This window comes from Corvus kubaryi, unplaced genomic scaffold (genome assembly GCF_017639235.1).
Source record: "Corvus kubaryi isolate FWS band 111438036 unplaced genomic scaffold, C.kubaryi_AGA036_p1.0 66, whole genome shotgun sequence".
NCBI classification, from domain to species: Eukaryota; Metazoa; Chordata; class Aves; order Passeriformes; family Corvidae; genus Corvus; species Corvus kubaryi.
In genome coordinates this window covers 3,086,637-3,108,517 of record NW_024582054.1, presented here as the reverse complement: position 1 = coordinate 3,108,517, position 21,881 = coordinate 3,086,637, and the positions used below count along the sequence as shown (strand labels likewise).

Here is a 21,881-nt window from a genome sequence, read left to right as displayed (position 1 = left end):
GATACTCTTCCAGCGCTTGAACCTAGTGCAGACAGTTTAGCAGGTGGGAGGAGTTCTAGAGGCTAGCGAATGGTTCTGCTAATGATGACCATAAGAATAAATTCTCTCACAAAGAAGCTGTTGAAAAAACCTCGAGCCGATTCCTTTATTAAAAAGGCACACAGCAACAAGAAATGTAGGGAATTGTCCCATGCAACTACCTACTGTCTTCTGACTACCAGTTTAGCTCTTTGATATCTGACTCTACAAAAATGAAAGTAACTTCTGCATTTGGATAAACACCCTTTGCATATGTGGACATTGCATAAGGGTAATAGAAATATGTAGCTGAGAAGTCAGAACACCTGTGAAGAAAGTTATTGCAGGATTTTATCAACTGCTTATTAGGTGCCTCAAAACAGACCTTTAGTGATATTTCTGCAGTGGAAGTGTGGTATATATTTGTGAGGGACAGTTTGCTGTGGCTCTAGCATCCTGTGTTTCAGTTAGTGAAACCAGACTGTGAATGCAGAAAGCAGCGTGTTCAGGATTGTGGTGCTGCTGCTTTTGATGGGCTGGTGCTGATCAAAGAGGGGAGGAGTATCTGGTTTTTGGTGCTCATGGGGAGAAGAATGACTGGCGTGAGCCTGAAAGGGGTAAATTTTATCAGAAAATACTGTTATGCTGGGGAAATGATTTTAAGTAGAAAATGGAGTGAGATGCCCAGGGACAAGGTGACAAGTCTTAAGTCAACAAGCTAGCTAGAGTGAACCTGCCAGGCAGGTCCCTAATTATGCGTTGCCTGCATTAATCCATTATGGCACAAGTCCATTCAGGTAGCTGTTGCTATGGATGTTGACTCCCTGTTTTGAGAAATCCTGGCTAAGTACTGAGAAGAAGATGAGCAGTTCCAGTATCTAGTTATGAATCTATCACGTGGCACCACCCTGAGGGGTAGTGCTACTCCAAACCAGTAAAAATCTTTCTGTCTGGACTATGTACTACTAGGGGGAAGAATTTTGTCTGAAAATGTTTGTCATGGTCTGCCTCTGCTGCTAAAGATGACTTATGCTTAAGTAGAAAGAAGATGAGGAAAGAATAGGATTAACTAGTAAGAGTGACTTGATGGGGTTGGTTTTCGTATGTACTTACTATGTACCTAATATATTTGACAAGAATTCAGGTTAATTGCTACCCATTTAACAATATGGTCTAGGCTGTAAAACTTTGCATAGGCTAGGTGATTTGTGCATCTTCCTGTAAGAGCAATCTCCTGGTTTTGAGCTAAAAAGGAGTCTTTTGGATCTTCTTCCTTGCAGAATGCTGTTTTGGAGAAAGTACACTATTTCTGCCTCTTTGTGATAACATAAATGCTGGACAAGAGCTCTTTTCTATATAGAAATATTAAAATCAGGGCTGCTGCCATTTTACAGAATCATCAGGTCCTTAAACTTTCCTGGGGAAGCAACAGTAATCATCTTTGAACAAAAATCTCATCTCTAAATTCACATTACATTGAGTTTCTGTTAGGATGCTATTTTCATTCCTTGGTTTGTTCTCTTTCCAGTTCAAGCTAAGCCTCTTTTTATTAGTACTTAGTCACCTGAAGCATAACACACCTTCAGAGCATGCCAGTTCAGAGAACTGACTTAAAGAAAAATGTTTGGGCAAGTGTTATTATCACGAGGTGACCTGTGTGTTTTTTGAAGAGACCAGGCACTCCAGCTTTGCTTTCTGCTCTTTAGCAATTCATTCAGTAACAGGCTTTTAAGGATTCATACTTACATTCTGGCACTTCTGAAAAAGCTTCTTTCTATGCTCAAGGATATATGCACATCCTGCTTCAGGCTCTCTCATGAAAGTTAAATCATAGAAGTAGTCCATTTGTGGACTGCAAGCCTGGGGGTTGTCTAATTTAGAGGACTTTAAGTGATTCCATTTTAAGAAGAATTCTTAGATGAGGATCCCTCTCTGATGCAGTCCTCACACTCTAATGCAATCTACTTCTGGGTATGAGCATGGAGAATGGTGAAATAAGCAAGGTATATAAATCTGTATTGTAGCCAAAAGCTGCTGTCAACCTCTTTGTGTTCAGACTTCAGACTTCTCTCCCTTAAACCTTGCTCACAGGTGTTCAGAATCTGGCTCTGGTTTTACCTCCTAAAGTGTCCCCTCCTTTTTACCTAGGGATTAATGATGACTAAATTTTCTTGCAAGCTCTTTTCTAAGAAGTTTGTGTTGGGCTCCGCTTACTAGCGAAGGGAATTCCAGTGAGGGAGGGAGAGGGAAGAAGGAAGCTCCTTGGCAGAACCTTCACAGACAGACTTGGGAATTGCAATAAGTCGTAGTCCTGTGTGAACCCTAACGTACTTGTGCTCTTAGCAGGCTCTGGTGACACAGGATGAAGCTAGCTGAATCCAGAGAGTGGAATCTCTGCAGGACAGCTTAATATTGTTTTCAGATGGTTTCTATTTTCTTAAGGATAATTCGAGTTTGCATTTTTTCACGTTCTATTCCATTCTGTTTTTATTTTGGGTAATGCTAATGCTTTCTTGACACTGTGTTGATATCCAGGTGTAACTGTAGTGGGGTGCTTCTAAAAATCTTTGCAAGAAACTAAGCTACTGATTCACTGCCCAGCAACTCTGTGTCATCCAGGGGCTCGTTAGTAATCAATTACTAGGCTACACTTAGCTTTCTCTGTTGCTGAAAACTAATAGGAATAAAATCTCAGATTTCAGGATGTAAAATTTGTCATCTGACTTGATTGATCAAAAACACACCAACATTGAACTGCCTTATTTCTCTAGAGTCACAAGTCCTGGGAAAACAAAAGAATATGGTGGTACTTGAGCTGTAACCAGTAACAGAGGATTGGGGATCGAAATAGTATCCAGTGATAGAGCTGAATTGCTGAGGTAATTAGGGTTTTTGAGGGACTGGTTAATAACTTCCTCCGTCTGCCTGAATTCTAAATGAGAGGCTGGCTGGTGAAATTGCTTGGGTTTGTAACTGTAAGTGGGAAGAGAGAAAAGGCCTAGGAAGCTGCAAAGGTTCAGAATGGATGTGGCGGACCTGGAACACTGATGAGGGATAGAAGTGAACTGGCAGCCTGGCATGCGAAGATGATGATGGTGCCTGGTGCAGGAGCTGGTAACAATGTCTGTATATGTAAGATGTTAATGTAATTGCTGGGGGGAAAACGTCTTTCCAGAGTCAGGTACAGAGTGGTCTTTCTGTGTGTGAGAACTGGCAGACTTCAGCTGGGAGGAACAGAGATGACTCTTCTTGACTTTAATAGTTTCCTCAAACGTTTCCGTGTTTTCCAGTTAGGCACTGAGAGCAGATGAAATCTATAATACCTGTCTGAATCTTAAGAGAATTGGAATTAAAAAGGAGCAAGGACAAAGTGTGAGCATGTATGAGTGAGAAATGGGGAGCATCTGGTTACAAGGAGACTTGACTGGAGAAATGTGTGGAGCAAACAGTCATGGCAAAATCAGGATTGACAAGGATAAGAACTTGGTTCAGTCTGGAATCTTTACTGGGGCCTACATCTTCAAGGTCCTTGAAACCTTGTAGCAAGGCCAGACACAGGACCATTTCTCGTGCATCTATTAAACCAATTTTAATGAAACTGTCACTCCAAGTTCTTAAACCGTATTTTTTCTTGGGTCACAGTTGACCTAAACTGACTTAGTATCTGCCTGGAGTCCTATCAAACAACATGAAATAATTTTTTCTTAACTCTTCTCTTCCTATTTGTGCAGCTGGGTTTCCATAAATTTCTTAAACTTGTTTACCTCTCCAATTATCTCTTGCCTCCTGGTATAGACCAAAAAAGCTTGTAAGAAGTGGAATGATACCTGATTCAGCATGTCAAGATTTTTTTGGGGTAAAACTAGGACTTAGCAATGTTTGCTAAGACAGCTAGTGCCTGGGATAACTTTCTAGCTTGAAGAGGTTCCCAAACTCAGGGGACAGGAGAAGAGAGGGGCCCTCTGCACCAAAACAGGCTCCTCCTCAGCCAGAAGCCTGCTGAGAACAGTCTTGCTAATATTTATACAGTTCTGAGCTGCTTTTTGGGGTGTGCATCACCACAATCTAGGCCTTCATTATTGCCATCTATCTACCTATTTTTAAACAAACCTCAACTGAGATGTGCAGCACTTACAGCTTATAGTAGCTAGAGCTCTCCTGAGGCTTACATTTGAGCAGGGTGAGGGAGTGTAATTTGTTGTTGTTGTCTTGTTTGGATGAAGAAAAATATATGGTGTAATTCTTGCATGGGTGGCTGCAGGTGAATGGGGAGAAGTGATTACTAATACTTCATCTCCCTTGTTTTCTGCCAATGCCTGCCTGCTGTCCCCTCAAGCAGTGTAGTATCATGTGAGCAGTAAGCAGCCTACCCTTCATTCAGTGATAAAGCAAGTCCTGCTTCTTCTGATCCTTTCTGCTGGTGTCACTTCTTCCTGGGATCATGTTTTATTGGCCACAGTCCAGGCTGCTGTAAAGGTGGGCAATATCCTCCAGTGAGAAGAGCAACGTCAATTATTTGGGTCAGAAACACAAATTTCTTCAGATGAGATTGGCCCAGTAGCCTCTTAAGATATAGAATGCATGAAGAAAGAAGGAAAACTGCTTAACCCTTTACAGAAGCTCACTGTAGTCTTCAGATGTGGTGATGGTGTGAGTACTACTTACTGTTCATAGTCTGAAGCAGTCACAAAGCTGTATGTGGAAGCTGGTATCATGGCCTGCTTTAAGTCTGTCAGCTAAAAATGTCAGTTTGGTCTTTGTCCACTCTGAGAAGTCTGACCAGTAAGCCTGAGTATGTGTTTGTACTGAGGCCAGGTCTTAGACCAGACAGAAAGAGACCCAGAAAATCTGAGGAATCCAGATAAAACCTCAGATGTTTTCCCATAGCTTTTTCAATAACATGCCCTGAAAAGGAAGATGAGAGACTGCAATAATCTTGCCAATTATCTGTGTCAAAGATTTATTGTGCAGAGGTCTCATATTTGCTTATATTAAGACTGATATCCTGCTCCCTTCAGGGAGGCAGACAGCAAAAATAGACTGATATGTATATTAGAAATTTTTTTAGCTTCCACTAGAGACACACACAAATTGCAGCACAAAGTTGGCTGAGCACTACCAGAACCCCAGTGAATTGCAATTGGAGGAAACTTAACCTGGTGAGTGCTGTGTGAATTTGGACTAGAGATGGCTACTTGTATGGAATGCTATCAGTCCTAGACAGAACAACTCATGTATGAAAATACCAAAAAAGATACCTAAGAGAACCAAATATACCCAAGCCCACTGGCTTGGATAGCTTTTAACTGCAAGGAGCTTGGTGACAATGAAAATTAACTTCATTGTGTTTAAGGTGAAATACTGTAGAACTGGAAATACTCAAAACTTATTCCCCAGAAAATAAGGAATGCATGTCTGCTTCTAGCAATAAGGAAGCAGCATGAGTATTCTGCAGCTCCTCACTGAAAGTGTGGAAAATAGTTGTGTAGCTAGAATCACCCTTTCTGCAACTTGAAAGTAAACACACTAAAATAAACAGTTCTATAGTACAAAATGTTGTGAAAAAGCTGTCAACCTGAGGGCGAACAGCCTGTATGAAGATCAGTCACTAACACCTTTCTGCATGGGTGTGAGGGTTAAATGTATGTATAATACTGTGAGGAGGAAGGGAAGTGCTTTGGTGGGAAAGGGATTTTGTATCTTACTGGGGAAACTCATATCAACAGTCTAGGGCAGCATCAAAATTCCTGTAAATACTACTTCTTTTCAAGGCACCATTGTCCTTGCTTCCCATTCTACCTAATTAGACTGCAGACCTCATAGCAGCAACCTGACAGCTTGGAGATGCTTCCCCTTGCTACAGGAAAGACACTGAAGGGCTGAAGTGTGTCCAGAGAAGGGCAATGAAGCTGGGTCTTGAGCACAAGTCTGAGGGGCAGCTTAGGGAACTGGGGGTGTTTAGTCTGGAGAAAAGGAGGCTTGGGGTGACCTTACTGCTCTCTACAACTGCCTGAAAGGAGGTCGTAGCCAGGTGGGGGTCAGTCTCTTTCAGGTAACAAGTGACAGCACAAAAGGAAATGGCCTAAAGTTGCATCAGGGGAGGTTTAGATTGAATATTAGAAAAAAATTTTTCACTGAAATTGTTGCCAAGCATTGGAACAGGCTGCCCAGGAAAGTGGTTGAGTCATCATCCCTGGAGGCATTTAAAAGATGTGTAGATATGGTATTTAGGGACATAGTTTAGTGGTGAACTTGACAGTGCTGGGTTAATGGTTGGACTTGATTATAGAGGTCTTTTCCAAACTAAATGATTCTGTTCTATGATTCCTTGTAGATCTCAGCAGGAGAGGTTCTGCTGGGAACGTCATACAAACCACATCTGTCACTTCAGTATGGAAAATATGCCTGACCCGTGTAAACAGATTTTCATGCTAAAGCAGGTTTTTATGCTAGTATGTAGTAATATTGCTGGGTAGTTCAGCAGTAGTGATAAAATGCAACATCTTACTCCCAGGCTATTGGAAGGTATGTGAACTGTACTTGAACAGTCTGGAAAACTTTGCACACTAACAACTTACTGGTTTGAAGTGGTGTTGCCTAGTTTGGCTCTTCAGTGAATGGCAGTGCTATAGAGATGCTTGACCTGTTTTTCTTTCCTCTCCAAGTTCAGTAGTCAGCACCTAGGTTACTGCTATAATTTTTAAGAAAGGCACAAGTAATTACTGTAAACAAATCTTGTCTGCAGAAATCAGAAAGTATATTTGCTCTTCTGAATGTTGTCCGTCACTGACAGCAGATGATGGCTTTAGAGCTAACCATGGTGCCGCTAACAAGGGTCCTTCCTTCTTGCCTCACACAAGTATTTTATCTTAGAAGTGTTTCTCTGTAGCGCTTCCAGCTCCTGGAGCAACCAGTTCATGCATCTTGTCTGTTATGGAAAGGTTTTTATCATATATTTAGACTGTCATATTAATGGACTGTTTTTTTGAGGCAGGAGCGGAGAGCAGAGTTAGTTTCATACCAGCAGAACTGAAGATCCTATCCTGAAGCTTTTGTGCACAGCAGCTTCTTCAATTTGTGATCCAGAAAGATTTTGGTAGTGGGAAAAACCCTGCTACTTCCTGTGCTGTCCCAAAAGGCTGTAACTGCCTGACAGTCCAAGAAAGCGTTCTCCAGCACTTTCTTCATACACAGGATGGTTATCCCTACAAAACTGAAGGAAGCATTTAGTTTAAATGTAACTAGAAAGATGAGAATTACTGTTAAACACTGTAAAATACAATGCAAACAGAACTACAGAATGAAGTAATGAAACAATGAATCTTTCCCTTGGGGAGTTGGGAAAAGTTTATTTCTTCTCTTTTGACAGGAGTTTCATTTCTGTTTTGTACTTCTTTCCTGATTCTTTCCCTCTCAGTCTAAATTCCTGGCTGGCACATTTTTTTTTCTTGGCTAGCAGGATTGGGTTATTTATTTTGAATTTAAAACTTGCCTTGCATTTAATGTGTCTGTTTGGGTCACTGTGGAATACACTAAGGTGGGTTTGGCACTTGAAGCAGTGGGTATTAAACCAAGCCTGGGATCCTTATGATGTCAACAGGATCCTACTGAAGGGCTATTCATAAGAGTCTCTGCTGGCCTGCTGAAGCAAGAGTTAAGATTTCTAAATGGTGTTTTTAAAAGTTATCATCTGACTTGTATAAAGCTGAGACTCTGACACTACTTGTCTGTAGATCAGATGCATGTGATTTAGTGTCAAATAACTGCACGTGTTGGTAGGTGGACATCACTACTGCAGTGATTTTTAGGGGGAGTGAATAGTACCTCATAGCAGTTAACTGAATCGTTTATTTATCTGTTAACTGAACAGTTAATTCTCTTCTGCTAAGGAGAATATGTCTTTATTGTTGCCTCTTAATCTATAGACTAGAACTTCAGGGATAACACATCCTCTATGATGTTAGGAAAACCCTTTAACAACAGTGGAATAATGTTAGTAATAAATGAGAGCTGCTGCTGCTTTTGCAAGCTACTCTGTATTTAATAAGAGTACATTATGTATGAACAAGGTGAAATACCAGTCTTTTCTTCAATTTTGCTGTATCTGAAACTTCAGAGGAGTAATAGAGCACTAGAGGCAACTTCCTTTATTATTCTGTATAGCTTTGAGGCCTTTGGGGGCTGCTAAGGCTATTACTCTGTATACCTGATCAGGCCAGAACCCAATGCTGAACATCTCTGGAAATGGCATGGTAGGCCTCTAGAAGGAAACATGTCAAAGTTCTGTTCCCAGACAGTGCTTCAGAAGCTTTGGCACTGAAGTGCTGATGATAATACATGTAAAGCCACATGAAATGGGGAGAAGCTCCTGATGCAGCCATCTTTGGTTAATCACTGTCTTTGGATCATGTAGGGGTAAGAATATAGTTAAGGAAAGTGAACCCTTGAGTGTTCTCAGTACCTTCTTTTTTAATATCTCTTCTGTGCAGTGGCATTTCAGACTTGGCATTCATTTAGTATGTGTCTCCTGATGGGGAGCCAGCCCTTGATAGGTTTTGAACTAATGAGATCAGCTATTTCTAATATCTACTTCTTGGTTCTGCTGTTGGCAGGAGTTGCACCAAACATAATGAAGGCCGGATGCCAGCTTCAATTTGAATGCCTCTTTCAGCATTTCTGAGGAATTGATTTAGGGACCAAAGCTCGTAGAGCTATTGAGCTACAATTCTCCATCCTGGAAGATCTACAGGGGCAAATAATTTGTGATGGAAGAAGTGCCTTTGTATCGTTTTATTTCCATTGGAACTTAACCCTGAAGATGTGGCTGCCAAACTGTGTTTGTAAACTATGTCCAATCATCATGTCTTCTTACCGAGATTATCTTCTAGCAGAATAGAGCAGTTCCAGAGAATAGTGATGGTCTTCATACACCTGCTTTGGTTACAGTAATGGTGTCTAATGCATATGGCGGTGACTGAAAGGCAGCAATGGTTGTGGTGTAGACTAGAAAATGGGAAAAGGGTATCTGGCTTGAGGTAAAGTCAGCTGTATCTTGCTGGGAGTACTTGCATAATGTGCCTTTTGTGCATGCCAAAGGGAATGGTACTTATGTAGGAGACTGTTCAGGAGGTTACAAAGCCGTCTTTGGTATGGCTTGATATGTGCTTTTTGCAGTGGACAGTCTCTGGCATGGATGGGAAGTTTTGTCTTATTGGGGAGAAGGGGTTACGGGAGGAGAAAATACCATTTTTATCTTGCTAGTTTGGGATGTTTAGAAAGCTTATCAACTAACTTGGAGACTCCATTTAAAGTAGGTGCCCACTCTTCAGCAGTAACACTGTGTAAATAAAAGGGCAAAGTACTCCAAGTTGTTGAGAGAAAGACAGCATGAGGTGCTTAAGAGAAAGGGATGAGGATGAATTGATTTCAGGGGATGAAGACAAATTATAGGGGCTTTGGATTTAAAAGGAAGCCCTTTATACCTATCAGGCTATTGATGGAAAATCAGCAGAGAATTTGTACTTCATCAAACAGATTATTCATTTAAGAATGCTTCAGCAAAACATAGTTGTCATCAGACATGCTTGCAGTTTATGTGTAACCCCACAGCAAAGACTCATGAAAAACTTGTATCAAGACAGTTCTAGTACTACAAGCTCTTGCAAATGGGGAAGAAGGTTTCCTAGGCTGACTGCATAGTCAGTCTTGCTAAAAGTAGTACAAGAGGGAAAATAAGCTCAAGAAAGTATTATTTCACAGCCACTTTCTGTAAGTGGCTAGACTTCCCACGCCAGTGCAGAGAACTCTACAAATCCTGGGGCTGACTTTCAGTGGTTTTTATACAGTGGAGGGTAAGAAAGTATGTACTTTAGCCTCCATGGTTCAAGAGAACTGGGGCTGAGAGGAAAACGTATGTGCAGTGGTTTGAAGCATTCAGTATGCTAATGTTTGGGTAAGTGTGGGGATCACTCTTCATGGAAATCTTGCTTGAGTTACTGTGCTTTGTTGAAGCATACACCTGGTATTGCTTCAACCCTTCTGCTTTTCTGAGAGCTGCTTTTGAGAAAAACACATCTCATTACAATGGAATAGCTGACTTCTCACCTAGTGACAGCACGAAGTTGTAATCCTGCTACATTTGCTAGTGGAGATCAACAGCTTCAACTATCATTATGACAGACTGAAGTAGGGGATATAGTTACTGAGGGATTAACTTGGAGTAGGTTATGCAGAAGGATGTTTTGAGTTTGTTTTTTTTGAGTTATGCTGAATATGCACAGGACTCCTTAAACTGGAAAGACTGGATCGTATTATTAAACAATACAATTCACTGAAGACAAGATTCCACCTTATATATAAATGGAAGTTTTGCTGTTATTGTCTTGGGACAAGAAGTTCATTGCCTGTCTGTTCAAACATTTGGATTTTCTATCTGGTTCAACATGTATAGTAGCAAAGGTAAAGAGAAAAAATAGTCCAAGTTAAACATACCTTCTCTTGTCAATGAGTTTGACAAATTAAATTTAATCTTAAATTTGTTCTAGGCTTACATGTTACCTTGCCTGCAGGACTACTCTGAGTAGGAGAGTGAGCTTCAGCAGAAACTGAAGTAATTACTTCAAATGAATTAAATCAGTCTCTACCTTAATACTGCCAGACTTACTAGAAAGATTTAGAAGTTGTGTTAGAAACATGAGACTTAAGATGAAATTTCTGGTTTGTGTTTAAGTTTTGGTTTCCTCCTCTGCTCAGATGATTGGTGTACTGAACTTATGAGATGCTTAAACTTGTGACTTACAAAATTGAAGTTTGATTTTTATGAAGGTGATACAGACATGTGGATATAAAAATTGTGCAGGAGAAGGGATTATTTTAAAATATGAAATGAACTTCTTGTCCCTGGTGTCTCTGGCATTTTCTTTCCTGCAAGTCAAATGTAGTTAAGCACTTCCATAAACCTGCATGTCAATAGCAAAAAGATAAAATTTTAGAAGTTCGCTCCCTGACTGCAATGACTTTTTTTTTTTATGAACAACAAAACCACAAGAAAAAAACTGAGAGAGCTACTCTGACATGAAGTGCAATTCTAAGGGTTTCTTCTGAACCCTTGGTGGGCTTTTCTCCCAAACCTTTGGTGGGCACTCCGAATACTCCATTAGGCAGCGTCTCTGGATCCAGTACCTCATCTTCTAAAAACAGAACACAGCTGCTGCATCATGTTTGGGGATCAGTTTGCAAAGAAAACAGAAGTATTATTTCCTAGCTAAAGTCATCTAACAGATGAAGCATAATATTTAAGTGCTGCCTTTCATTGTAGTGGCTTACACTATCCTCCTTCAACCTTTGCTTTGTATGAAGGAAGGGAAAATCTCTGTAGAAAAATGAGGTTTCTAGCCTTTAAGAGCAGAAAACTGTCTTGAATTCAACTCATACAAATAAATCTAGAGTTTGCCAGCTTTGCAGTGAGATCCCATAGATTTGCCTGTCTTTACCATCCTCATGCACAGTCTCTGTGCTTTGAACCCATTCTTATTTGCACAGCTGGAGGCTTGGGGTTGAAACATAAGTGGTGCTTTAACTTAGGCTAAACTCTTCACATTGCATGAGGGGTGGCTCAAGGAATAAAAGTATTACAATATCTTTCTTGTAAGTTCCTTCTGCCTGGGGAAAGTGGCCTTCTGAAATTTGTTGGGAAAGCCTTAAGCCTTGGTATAAAACTGTAGGATGCTAGAAAACCCCCCTAAGGACTGGAACTTCTTAAGATGCAGGACTTTGAGAAACTTTGTCTTAATAACATATTCTTAAACCAAAGTTATCCAGGTGCCAGTGAAGTACAAAATTGTGAACATTTCCAAAAAGGGTATATTAAAATCAATCTCTTCCTTCCCCTGCTCCAAAACACATGACAGACTTCCCAGGAAACTCACTTCAAAAGCCTTGTTTCACTTGCTAGATTCTGAGGCTGGATGGGCACTTTCAGGACAGAGGCTGGACAGCCTGGTCAGCTCTTGGGAGTTTGATGGCTCTGGCTGGTTGATATCTTTTTACACATGTAAGATTGCAAACCCTGAGAGAGTTTTTTAAAAGAGTTTCAGATTTTCCTCTTTGTATTCCTAGAAGCAAGGCATTTTGGGTCTCTGGCTCAGAACAGCATCTCTGACCCCTGTGAGACCTGCTAGGCTTACGATTCCATGGCAGGAAACTTGGCTGAAGTCCAAAACCAGTGGTTGAAATTGAAGTGCTTGTGTCCTGTAGGCAACGTGCCATGGGGCTGAGAGTCTAGCCGTGATTAAAACTGGAACTTGGCTCCAGCTCTGCCTCCTGAACGGCTAGTTGCACCAGTTTGGAGCCTGAAACCAAGGCATAAAAATGTGACATGATTCTTTCCAACAGCAACAAAAATGAAGAAGTTTATAGTCTCCCTTAATGTGTAAAATGGTATGGTTTTCCTGGGGAATTCTCTCTGGGAAGGACTTGCTCATTTGTACTTAAGTCAGGCCAGTCTGAGTACTTTGACTAATGAGTGGGTGACCTGTGCCATATGACTATACCTAGATGAATCACACTTTCCCAAGACATGTTCTAAGGGTCTTCAAACTTCAAATCTGCCAGAACAGGAGAAAAGTATTGCATGTGCTGTTATGTCTGTCTCAGGTTTGTTAGGCGGTAGCACTCTGCAGTGCTAATCTGAAGTGAAGCTGCTAAATAGCAGAGGCACCTCTGTTTTGATCTGTAGTGAACTCTAGATTTGTTTCTCAATAGATTTTCACTTTCTCACGTTTGTGTCATTTGTGTCCCTTGCTCCCTCTTTTCCCTGAAGCCTTGCTAAGGCATGTTACTGTGGTACTACAATGCCGTGGCCATTTCTCGTTACCTCCATCACAAAAGGCTGTGCTGTTCTGTTTGTGCTTATAATGTACCCAGATGGTGAATAGAATGAGTGACCACCAAGCTCATTTTCACTTGTGGGGTCAGACCTTTCTCTGCTAAATAACACAAGTGTTCCCAGCTGCTGTGCAGCTGCAGGGAGTCTGCTTTCCTTCACAGGCATTAAAAACCCTTTAATCAGTGTTTGTTGTTTGTCAGCAGTGGTGTTGAGGTGTGGAGAAAAAGAACAGATATGCTTTGTTGGCAAAGTTAACTTCATTCTGACCTCTTATCTTTCCTTTTTCTTTTCAAGTCTGAAGAAGCAGAAAGCGGTTTGGGAAGTGGTTTCTGCTAGCACCTGTGTAAATGTATTTGCTAAAGGAGGAGGTTTGTGTCCTTATACAGATAGAACGTTTGACATAGAAGGATGCTCTGAGAGTTGCATTGAACTGGAAACTCATTAGGGCAGGGACTCAAACTGGCTGGAATAGGAGCTGTGCAGATTCCCTTAGTGTAAATAAATGTTACATATATACAGATACTGTTGCTTAATACTAGTGTTACTTATTTTAGTATTGAGTCTATATTCAATGGATTCCATTTGCAATGTGGTCAATTTTAACTTTTTCCTGTAAAATAGATTATTCCTTCTAGTTTTGGGAGGGGGTTTGTTTGTTTTGTTGTTTGTTTTTGGGGTTTTTTTTAGCCGGGGTTTTGTGTTTGTGGCGGGTGGTTTGTTTTCCTTTTAGTTCTACTTTTAATAGCTTTCTTCTCATGAAGGAAAAGGAGGAGATAAAGAACTGATAAGCCATCTCCAATCCCATTTGCTTTGGATGTAGTCTGTTCTGAAACAAATGGGAACACAGAAATCAAGAAGAAACTTTGAGAAAACTCAGAGCTAAGATAGTTATTTTCCTCTTCTTTCTAGATGAAGCTTGGAAACCTGCTGGTGCTGCACATGTTTGCAGGGTTGCTTTTCCCCTGAGTCCAGGTTTGCTCGTGCTGTGTGTGTGTGTGTGTAGAGCACTGAGCACTGCTCTGTGAGTAGTGATTCTGTTGTTTGCAAAGCCTGTTTGTGTGTGCATCCCGAAGCTGTTGGGACATCAGGCTTTTATTTGAGATTCAAGGGTCATTGTAGGACATTTGGCATTAAAAGCAGAATACTTACCTTGCTGCTCTTCCCCTGGAGGGACCAGAGAATCACATTCCTGTCTTGGCTGTGTCTGGGGAGGGTGGGTACCAGGCATTAGGGCACCTTGTGCACGTTGCTCACAGCCCTCAGCCCGGCTCAGCAGTACCTCCAGCAGTGACCAAGGGGCTCCTCTGGAGCAGGGCTCTGCCCCTGGGAAAGCAGTGCCTGCTTGCTCAAAGTAGGAATTATAAAATAAAAATAAATCCAACTACATAGGGATTGTGGTCCTAGCTGTTAAAATTACAGAACCAAGTGGTCTCCCCATGGCAGACACGTTTCAGCATTGATCCATTCTTTTTCTTCATGCAGCTGAGGTTGCTTACAGAGGAGGACATGCTCTCAGACTGGCAAAATGCTAAAGGAAGATTTTAGAACTTGTGCTGGGCAAGAGGGAATGTATGCTCAAAACATCTAGTATATTAAATCTTTCTGGGTGGTCTGTATTGACCATCACTTCTGTAGCATGAATGCTTACCTGCTAGAATTGGGACAAAGAACTACCATTTTATACCTGAATGCTGCCAGGGCTGCTAAGCAAAGATATGGGCTGTGAGCTATGGTGGAGCAGGTGCCCAACTGTAAGGGGGAGTTTTTGAAGCCCTTCAGATCTCCTGGAGATATTGCTGGCCTTTATGGCAGTACTGTTCGCTTGCGTGAGAAGAACTCTGATCAGACAGGTGGGGTCCTGGATCCTTCTTGAATTTAATGCAGACTTACACAGTTACAATCTACCTGAGCAAAACAAGCACCATCTTGTGCAACTACGTAAACCATAAACTTTTTTGGCAAGGCAGGTGTGGCATCTTCAGTGTCTGGAAAGCACCGAACATGCTGTGTGGGCTCCCTACTGTAATCCAAATTACAAACGCTAAAAAGGCTTTGATTTTTTTTTTCTAATTTTTTTTTTTTTTTTCTAATAACGTGGTTCTTGGCTTAATTTGGGTAGGCAAGAACTTCACAGACTGCATTGGGGTGCTCTGCATGTTTCCTCAGGCCCTCATATTTAATCAATGTCGAGTTGTTTCTCTGTCTGCAAGGAGGCACTTGAGAAAAGCTCTTCCACAGCCTTAGGTTTAACTTGTTTGTCAGCCCTAAGAACAACTTTCTATTCTTTAGAGATGCCTTTTCTGGAAGAAGGGGTGTTCTTGATGTACAAGCCCTCTCTATACTAAGTATTTTGGTACAGGCTGCAGAAGGTTTAAGTGAGTTTTTATGATACAAGCTGACTTTAAATAAGTTAGTGGTATGGTTTGATGCTGGGAACCAGGATTCTAGATTTTTTTTTTATTTAACCTCTGGATAACTCATATCTGTGGAACTCGGCTTCTGACAAGGAATTTGCAAAAAGTTTCATGCTATTAGCTCAAGCCTTCAGTTGTGATAAATGGGAGATCTGTATGTTCCTTCTAAACCAGAATGGCTCCTGTGTTGGACTGAATATTTAATTGCTGCATGTGCACCATACTTTCCTATCAGGTAGCTCTGCTTTGGAAGTCTGTTTATACATACAGAAACCTGAAAGCCTTGTGAGTCTTTCAGTGTCTCTGACATCACATGCTGGGAGGAGGCTTCAGCATCTTCAGTCTGTTGCTTTTTTGCTGTGTGTTTAGTCACTACTGATCTTTGCATTTTGGGGGCGACAGAAAGACATTACTGTAGCCAGAGCAATTCCAAGTTAAGTTGTGATAGTCCAACACCTGAAAAGAAAAAAAACCGGTCCAGCTTTACAGTGTTTTTATAGTCTAGTCCAGGTCTCTATAAACCATTTAAAATTGCCTTCAGGTTTAAATTTTCCAATTTCCCATTTGGAGCAGGTGTTGCCAGGTTATAGAATGTGTTGCAGAAAAGGAGCAAAAACATTTCAAAAACACTGTGCTGTAGCAAATATGTCAAGTCTGTGACAGATGAGATTTTTAAAAAAGTTTGTCCCACCAAAAGTAAAATGTGTGCAAACCTTGCTTACTTTTCCCAGCTGTCATGTTTAAATAGGAGGTTTAGTAATGCATTAGTCTTCAAAAGATCCAGCAGTACAGTATGAAAATATGAAACTTCTCAATTGTTTTTCATTTAACTGGGGAGAGAAGATTTTTTTGTAATGAAAAAAACCCACCGACAACCAAATTTCAGAGATGTATGTTCTCAGAGTGGTTAAAAACCAACCCAAACTAGGCTTCGGGCAATGTTTTTTCAACAGCTTTAACCTCAAAGCATAGAGTAGACAGCTTTGTAGGAAACTGTAACACCAAGGTGATTATGGCAGTGACTCACACTTCCCTGTGAGGCATCCAGCTATCAACACACTTGGAGAGCTGTGGCTTTGTGCATTGCAGGCAGGGTGTCAGTCAGTGCCCATTTGCCAGCCAGCTCTGAACTGCTGAGCTCAGAACTGCTTTGGCAGCGAGCTGGGATATCAGTGTGTTAGAGCTGCTCTGGTGTCCCCAGGCTTGCAAGAGGCTGTAGAAAATGGGAGGTAGGGAAGGGGAAGTGCAAGGCAGGTTTGACTTCCCTTTTCTTTGCTTAATCCTCATGGAACTTGTTTGAAGAGTCCCCTTGTAGGTTACGGGCGGGTTCGGTCGGGACGTAGATGGAGAGATCTCTATAGGCAGGTCTTGGGACACAGTCGGTTTATTGTAAAGGCGTGGGTATAGGGGCACTGCTCAGAGCTGCCGGACTCAGCTCTGAGCAGGCCCAAGAGAGTAAGCAGGTGAGAGAGAGAGAGAGGGTGTAAGAGCAAGAGTGGAAGTAAGGAAGGAAAGGAATGAAGTGTGGTAAGGAATGAAGTGAAGTGTCTGAAGTCCTGGTTACAATACAATAAATCATCTTCTGTACTGAATATTCTAATTGTCACTAACCAATCTAATACAAGATACAAATCCTATAGCATTTACATACAGCCTATAAGAGTTCTTATATTACCATAGAGTGTTACATCTTAACTTCTAAAAACTACTCTTTGGACCCCTTCTGCCGAGCTAGTAGGGTCTGCTCTGACCCTTGGACCTGTTTGCAAGCAGAGGGTATTGTTCCATCAAGAGGGGATTACTTCAGTCGGCCATACCATTGTTTTCTAGTTGTTCAGTAACTAAGACTTGGTATTTCAAAAGTGGCTTTCATTTCGATGTTGCCTGTAGTTTTCATATTCCCAAAATCTTTTGTCAGGCAATCATATTTACAATGCTTTTCTGTTTCATCTTCCCCAACATCCCCTGAAATCTTCCTGTGAGCAGGTGATTCGGTTTGGGTAATAATTAAAGGTCTGACAAACCACTAAGTGGGGTAGTATGGGAAGAGAAAAGGGCTGCTGCTATCATGCCTTACCAAAAATTTCTGCAAGTGGTTTTGGAAAGATGTCTGTCAGTTTGGATCCTCAGGAAAACAATATGAACTTGGGAAAGGGACCTGGGTGACCCTACAGGCAGTTCAGAGTAGAGTCCAGGGTACAGCAGTAAACTACTTCCAGATGTTGGGATTTGCAGGGAATAAGCAGACAGACGATGGGCACTAGTGCTTTGTGGGTTTTCCCATCCCCAAAAATAAGGCAGAACACCAAGAAAAACAGTAGTGATCATGATATGGAAGGAAATGGTCTGGGTGAGAAATTGGAAGTTTGGGATTGTTCAAATTACAGAAGACTGATAAGGAATGCCACGTTTGTACAAAATGGGTTGCATCATAATGGAATACTCAGGAAGAAGAGGTATGCAGAAAGATGATAGAAATTCAAACTTCTGAAAGGAAATAGGTTTTCACATAGTGTGCAATTAGATTGTGGGATGCGTGGAATGCAATTGCCAGCTGTGCTGGATGTCATCAGGAAAGAACATAAGGTGACTTTGGGAGTGTGCAGGTATGCTCTTGCAGGTGGTATTTACAGATGATATAAACAATGCTTTCAAAATCATCACTGGTCACATAAAACTGGTCACATGTTTGGTTCAACTACCAAGGCCAATCTTGATAGGTTATTTGGATTCCTCTATTTTTGGTGATAAGTTTATTATGTCTCTGACTAAAATTGTCTAGTATCTCTAGTACCAGATACTGTTTGTGGCACAGCACTGGGCAAGCTGGGCTGTTGTGACTCAGTATTGCCCTTCCCGTGTGGGTTGTGTTTGGCTTTGCACATCTTACTTTTTTAGAGGTGAGGCAGAGTGAGTAATGTTTCCGTTTTATTAAAGAAAATGGAATGGCAAAGACCGTTAATTTTTTTTAAAGATGTATGTGTTTCATTTAAAGTTCCCTTCAGGCAAAGTCAGCTTTGGTAGGCAGCTGAAAATGCATTATAGTCATATTGTTATTGTCATAAAGAAAAAAAATACACCATGTTCTGTTTTGGGAAACCAAACAAAAGCACTATTTTTTTTCTCCCTCCCTTTTTCACTTCCTTCAGTTTTTAATAAGCGACCGTGACAGAGACCCTCAGTGCAACCTGCATTGCTCCAGGTCCCAGTCCAAACCCCTGTGTGCCTCTGATGGCAGAACGTACGAGTCGATGTGTGACTACCAGAGAGCCAAATGCCGTGAGCAGAGTCTCAGTGTGACACATCGTGGCCGCTGCAAAGGTAGGTGGATTTCAAATGCCTCTGAGAGGCGAAATGGGAGCCCTACTGAATTCTTAGACCCTTGAGTTTAATACCATGTTCTGAGAGTAATATGATTTGGAATTGTGCATTCCTGCAAGCATGGGTATCTGAGTCTCAGTTTAGGCAGCAGAGTACGAGCTGACTGAACTATCAATGAAAGAAGGCAAAGGAGCCACAGACATCAGTGAAAAAGGGCTGAAATATGTGTCTGCAGACAGAAACAACTGACCCCATGTAAGCACAAAACCAAATCCTGAAAGTAGACTTCTTCCTTGCTACCTGTGCTGATGAGGAATCAAGATATCTTTGACCCTTGGACTGACAGGAATGTGGAGTGGGGAAGAATATGATGCACACTAGATGTCTAGTCACTTTTCAGACATTTCAGCCTTTCTGTGCTGAGCTAATTAAGAAGACAGTGCATGCAAGGCGCTTTACATGGCTTTTTTGATTTTTTCCTGTTTGCTGTTACATATCTACTTAAAAGTGTGAATAGTGTCCCTCAGTTCAGCTCTTCAGCATAGTCTAAAGATGAAGGTGAAACTTTTTAAAGAATTATCGGTGTCTTGTCACACAAATGGTTTGCATTTGCCGTGAAGTGAAAAATAAAGTGGAGTCCATTTTCTGAGATCACAATTGACTCAGAGGGCAGGTGGCACAGGTGTTTTTAGCAGTGGATTAAAGTGACAGGAGAAAGTCATTAAAATCCATGTGACAGAATAAATACACATTCATTTAAGCCTGGCATTTGTTTATGAAGGCTTTTTTACTATTGTAAAAATGTATTTTGGTGCATATTGTGATTCCAGAGTCCCAAAGAAGTAACTGAGACTTTTTTGTCTTGGGCACAGGTAAAGTACACTTTCTTTCTGCTCTCTGATGCAACTGAAATGTTTAGTTGAAACTAACTTGCATTCTCCTTTCCTTTTTCCTCTTAACCTGTGGTACTATACAGTACCTAACAATCTGAGAGTGTTTGTAAACTGCAAGTCTTGCTTTTAACCCACTAACACTCCTACCAATCCCTGTGAAGTAGGAATATTCTTTCAGCCATGACATGGAAATTTAACCTAGCTGGTAATTTCCATATGTGCTGCTCTTGAAAGGTATTTTGTTTTTTTGGCTGCATTAGGAACATGACCTGTAGTGCATAAAGATCACAATTGTTGGCAAATCCGGGCAGCTGTGGGACAACTGTGCTGAACTACAGGCTGTTGGCTGGGTCTGTGTTGTGTACTTGCAAAAAGGAAGGTATTGCCAACAGTGTTCATGCACCTTGAACTGCAGCTGGACACCGGGTATACCCTGAACAGCCTTCCCTCCTCCTCCATGACAGATGCTCTACAGGAGAGCTCCCATGGAACTGTGAGGGATCCCATGGGCCATCGAGCTCAGTCACATACACTTGTGATAGACACTTTATCCAAGAACTTATCCTTATGAAATGAGAAATTTTAACTTGTGCTTCACTCTCTGAAGGGGGAAAAACAACAGGCAACTAAAATAAGTAAAAGAGAGAGTGTATTGTGGACAGCAAGGCATAGTTCTGCCCCCCAGATTACCATAGGCTGCCAGTGTATATGCTGATGATTTGAACTGTGCTTGTGCCAAGGAAAACAGAATGGTTTCCATAGTGAGAACAGAACCTTTTTGATTCAACTTAATGCTCTGTTCTCTCTCAAGAAACTAAGGACCTTTAAAGATGAAATCTTGCCAGCCTTCTGGGAGCTATAACCCTTATTCAACTCTTGTTCGTTGCTAGCTTCCTCATGTGCTTTTCAATGAAATTCCTTCAGTGCTAAATTATCTGAACTCCAAACCCTCACTCACACATCACAAAGGGTTAAAAGTCAGGAGTAGCTTAAAATGATCAAATTATGGCATCCCTGACAAATGGAGCCTCACTGATGAGATTCTAGAGAATAGTTCCAGATGGTATAGCTGTGTCTAAAATACACAGCCAAGTAATCCTACCTGGATCTTTTCTTAGCTGGCATCGTAATATTTGATGTTAAATGAGAGTTATACCTCAAAACTTCGCAGGGGTGAAGGACAAATGCTTGTTAATCTTGACAGCTTGCCAAGAGTCATTTATGCAGTGATTGTTATATTGGTATATATCTGTGGCTTAGAAAACATTTATGGTCTGTGTTAACTGGTTGCTTTCTAGGAACTTGTTTGGCTTATTTAATTACAATGTGGGAGTGTTCTAAAAGTTCCCTTTGGATTTATTAATTAGATGAATAAGTCTGCTGGTACAGAGTTTGTTCTTGGATCACAAGCCACTGTGTGGAGTGAACCTATCTGTAAGTTACTGGTGGAAATTGTACCAGGACCTGCAGCCTTTTTCCTGGGACACAGGAAATGAACACAGCTTTTGGCTAATGTTCTAGAAAGGTAGGTTTTCTGACTGATGGGTTATTTGAAGATAATCTTCTCTACCTACTATTTCTGTTGGATAGAAGATGATGTTTTGAAATCACTTTGTCTGCTCGCTAGATCCATGTGTTTTGTCTTCAAACTTGCTTTATTTTCCCTTGACTGTGAATAAGAATGTCCTTCCTTGGCAGCAGTTAGTAAAATATAAAATGTCACTTTCAATGACTTCGCAAATTTAGACATGTTTCTAGGCATGTTCTGAATAAATTAGGGAACTCTGGAGTAGAAATGGTATGTGGATATCAAAAAAGGAACAAAGTGTTTTGGCATGAAAGGAAGACAAGAAGGTGATCAGGGGCAGTCAGCATGGATGGGGAAGTCATGCTTAACCAACCAGGTTGCCTTATACGGTGGGACAACTGGCTGGACAGATAAGGGAAGAGTAGTGGGTGTTAGCAAGGCTTTTGACACTCTCTCATGATATCCGCACAGGAAAGCTCAGGGAGTGCAGACTGGACATGTGGACAGGGAGGTGGTTTGAGAGCTGTGTGAATGGCAGGTCTCAGGGGATTGTGATCAGTGGCACAGGGTGTGGTTGGAGGCCTGTCGCTAGTGGCGTCCCCCAAGGTTCAATATTGCATCCTTTATCATTTAACTTGTTCATCAGTGACTTGGATGAAGGGACAGATGCCTCTTCAGCAAGTTTGCTGATGACACAAAGCTGGGAGGGCTGTGGAGCTCTTCAGAAAGATCTGTGGGTTGGAGGGATGGGGAGAGTGGAACCTTTTTGAAATTCAATGAAGTATGGGGTCCTGCACCTGGGAAGGAGTAACCTCCTGCAC

The 21,881-nt window shown here is 41.4% G+C and overlaps 1 protein-coding gene across 6 annotated transcripts in view; it reads left to right on the top strand.

The window, feature by feature from the left end:
- SMOC1 (SPARC related modular calcium binding 1) overlaps positions 1–21,881 on the top strand; it is a 131,882-nt gene that overhangs the window by 22,793 nt on the left and 87,208 nt on the right. For all 6 annotated transcript variants that reach the window (XM_042048207.1, XM_042048204.1, XM_042048206.1 and 3 more), the window contains exon 2: positions 18,468–18,639. In XM_042048207.1, the coding sequence (XP_041904141.1) occupies positions 18,468–18,639 (172 nt within the window). The remainder of the gene's footprint in view (positions 1–18,467; positions 18,640–21,881) is intronic.